The sequence below is a fragment of the Coffea arabica genome, chromosome 4e (assembly GCF_036785885.1).
Source record: "Coffea arabica cultivar ET-39 chromosome 4e, Coffea Arabica ET-39 HiFi, whole genome shotgun sequence".
Taxonomy (NCBI): Eukaryota; Viridiplantae; Streptophyta; class Magnoliopsida; order Gentianales; family Rubiaceae; genus Coffea; species Coffea arabica.
This window is the reverse complement of record NC_092317.1, coordinates 16,864,250-16,867,297: the sequence shown is the minus strand read 5'-3', so window position 1 is coordinate 16,867,297 and position 3,048 is coordinate 16,864,250. Positions and strand designations below refer to the sequence as shown.

General features: G+C 43.7%; 1 protein-coding gene across 1 annotated transcript; it reads right to left on the bottom strand.

The window, feature by feature from the left end:
• Positions 1–535: 535 nt before the first annotated feature.
• On the bottom strand, positions 536–2,757 carry LOC113740864 (uncharacterized). The gene is made up of 3 exons (XM_027268378.1): positions 1,597–2,757; positions 1,340–1,483; positions 536–1,237 (listed from the first exon to the last, which is right to left on the bottom strand). Exons 1-3 carry the CDS (start codon positions 2,755–2,757, stop codon positions 536–538), a joined length of 2,007 nt encoding a protein of 668 aa, XP_027124179.1.
• Positions 2,758–3,048: the final 291 nt, after the last annotated feature.

Sequence of the window (3,048 nt, the reverse complement as noted above, 5' to 3'; positions counted from 1 at the left end):
GATGATGAAATGATGCCCTTCCAAGTAGTGCCTCCACTTAGTGACTGCTGTGACTAAGGCCAGCAACTCCTTCTCATAAATTGATAGCCCCAAATTCTTCTGTCCCAAGCTCTGATTGAGATAAGCCAAGAGTCTCTTGCTCTGCATCAGTACAACTCCTATTCCTCCATAGCAAGCATCTGTCTCAAATCACAAAGGGTTGGGAGAAGTCTGGGAGAGCTAGCACAGAAGTACTGCACATAGCTAACTTCAGCTTCTGAAAAGCATCTTCAGCCTCCTCTCCCCAGATGAAGCCATCTGTCTTGAGGAGAGTAGTTAAAGGTTTTGCAATAGCTCCATACCCCTTGACAAACTTTCTGTAGTAGCCTGTCAGTCCAAGAAATCCCTTCAGTTGTCTGGTGTTCACTAGTTTTGGCCACTGCATCATGTTGTCAATTTTCTTGGGGTCAGCTCTTACTCCCTCTGCTGAGATGATATGGCCTAGATATTCCACTTGCTTCTAAGCAAAGGAGCACTTACTCTCCTTTGCATAGAGCTAGTGTTGTCTCATAATCCCCAGGACCTCAGTGACATGCTTCACATGCTCTACTAGTGTAGGACTGTAGATTAGTATATCATCAAAGAATACTAAAACACGCTTCCTGAGTTGCTTCTGGAAAACCTGATTCATCAAACCTTGAAAAGTTGCAGGTGCATTGGTGAGCTCAAATGGCATGACCTTAAATTTGTATAGCCCTTGGTGTGTTCTGAAAGCTGTTTTGGGTATGTCTTCCTTCCTTACCCTTATCTGGAAGTACCCAGCTCTGAGGTCAATTTTAGTGAAGTATTTGGATCCATGTAGTTCATCCAGTAACTCATCAATAAGGGAAATAGGGAACTTGTTCTTGACTGTTAGTTCATTGAGCTGCCTGTAATCCACACAAAACCTCCATGAGCCATCCTTCTTTTTGACCAAAAGTACTGGTGAAGCAAAGGGGCTGCTGCTTAGCTGAATGATCCCAGTCTGTAGCATTTCCTGCACTAGCTTCTCAATCTCAGTCTTCTGGATATAGGGACACCTATAGGGCCTGATTTGGAATGGCTTTGCCCCCTCCTTAAGGGTGATGCAGTGATCCTGGCTCCTCTCAGGGGGTAGTCCCTGAGGTTCTTGGAATACATCCTTAAATTCCTGCAATAGCTTCTCCATTTCTGGTGGTGTTGGCTCCTGGTCTGGTTCCTTGTCCACCACTGCACTCACCTGTGCCAGAATCCCATATGCTTGTTTCCTGGTTCATTTGTACAGTCTACTTCCTCTTATTAGTTTCAATTGCACTGTATTGTCCTCCCCTTTTAGCTCTACCTGTTGTTTTTCCTTCCTGAACTTCATACTTAGACCTCTAAAGTCAAATTCCATTGGATTGTACCTGGCTAACCAGTCAACTCCTAGTATCATGTCACACCCCCCCAACCTCAGTGTATTGAACTGGTGTTGAAACTCATATCCCTGCATTTTCCATGTCACAGGCTTAACAATGTTTCTAGACTACAGTTTTTCTCCATTTGCCACCCTTACTGAAAGAGTCCCCCCTTCTGTCCTAATTTCAAGTTTTTGGCCACTTGCTCATCAATGAAACAGTGTGTACTGCCACTTTTAACCAGTGCAACAATGGCCTTTCCCTTAATCATCCCTTTGATCCTGATGGTTTTGTGTTCACTCCCCCCTGCTAAGGCATGGATGGATACTTCCATGTGTTCGTTTTCTAATTCCCCTCCAATACAGTCACAGAACACATCATTCTCATCTTTCTTCTCCCCCTCTACCTCAGTGGTTGCCATCCCTTCCTCCTCCATTATCAACAGGTTTAAATGAGACTGTCTGCACACATGTCCTATAGTATAAGGTTCAGTAAATTTGAAACATAGTCCCTTTTCCCTCCTAAGGTTGAGTTCTGCTGGGGTGAGTCTTTTGAACTGGTTCTGAGTATTGGTGTAGTTGTTGTGTGTTTTGGGAATCGGTTTGTCAAAGAATTTAGGATAGCTTGGGGATTTGTCAGGAGATTTTGAATAGTTTGGGGTTTTAAGTAAAGGTTTCTGGAAGTTGGAGCTATAGGAAGTGGTTTTATGGATCTTCTGTAGGGCTCTCAGGTTCCTCTCCTGTAGTTTGGCAACCTCTATGGCATCTGCTAGTGTCTTAGGTTTGGCCATTTTTACCATGGTTACTATCTCCTCTTTCAATCCACTAAGAAAATAGGTTTTATAGTAGCAATCTTGTAAATGGGGAAGGGAAGGCATTACCAAGGCTTTGAGCATTTCAAATTGCTCCAAGTAGTCAGCTACTGTTCCTGTCTGCATCAGTTTATTGAATTCTTCTATGGCTTCCTCAGGAAAGCCATCTCCAAATCTCTTGCATAGTGCATTGCAGAGCTCTTCCCATGGAATAGCATCCCTGCCATTAAACACTCCATGGAACCATATATCTGCCTTATCCCTGAAATAGAGTTCTGCAACTTCAGATTTCATCTCCTCCTCCACTCCATTGATCTTAAAGTACTTATTGGCCTTCCTGATCCACTCCCTTGGGTTCTCCCCAGTGAATGTTGGCAGATCCACCTTAGGCAGCCTGGAGAGTGTTATGTAGTCTCTGGACTCATATCTGTCCTGAACTCCTTTCTGCACCTTTCTTCTCCTGTTAACTTCCTGGTGTCCTAGTTCTGGCTCTGAGCTGCCGCCTTCTAGATCCTTCCCTTTGTCGTTTAGGTTTGCTAACAATTGTGCCATCATGTTCATCATACATTCATACTTCTGATCCAGATTTTTTGAGAGCCTTCTCAGTGCTCTCCTGCCTATGCTCCATGATCCTTACAGCTTGCTCCAGTCCATCACTCCTGTTAGCAAAAGTTCTTACTATACTTCCCAATTCAGTTACCTCCTTTCCTATTTCGTCTTGAATTTTAGTCATTTCCCAATGGCTCGTAGCTAGCTCTGATACCACTGTTATGGTACAGAAACCAGAGAAACTAGAGTTTACAGGAAACAGAAGGAATCAAGCTCGAATGAAGGAAACCAATT

What these genes read in the sequence shown, in the direction of transcription:
- LOC113740864 (XM_027268378.1), bottom strand. Translation starts at nt 2,757, where the DNA reads ATGGCACAATTGTTAGCAAACCTAAACGACAAAGGGAAGGATCTAGAA. An exon ending in ACTGTTTCATTGATGAGCAA is followed by an intron (nt 1,484 to 1,596) that starts GTGGCCAAAAAC and finishes TGGAAAATGCAG; the next exon opens with GGATATGAGTTTCAACACCA. An exon ending in TCAGGAAGGAAAAACAACAG is followed by an intron (nt 1,238 to 1,339) that starts GTAGAGCTAAAA and finishes ATTCTGGCACAG; the next exon opens with GTGAGTGCAGTGGTGGACAA.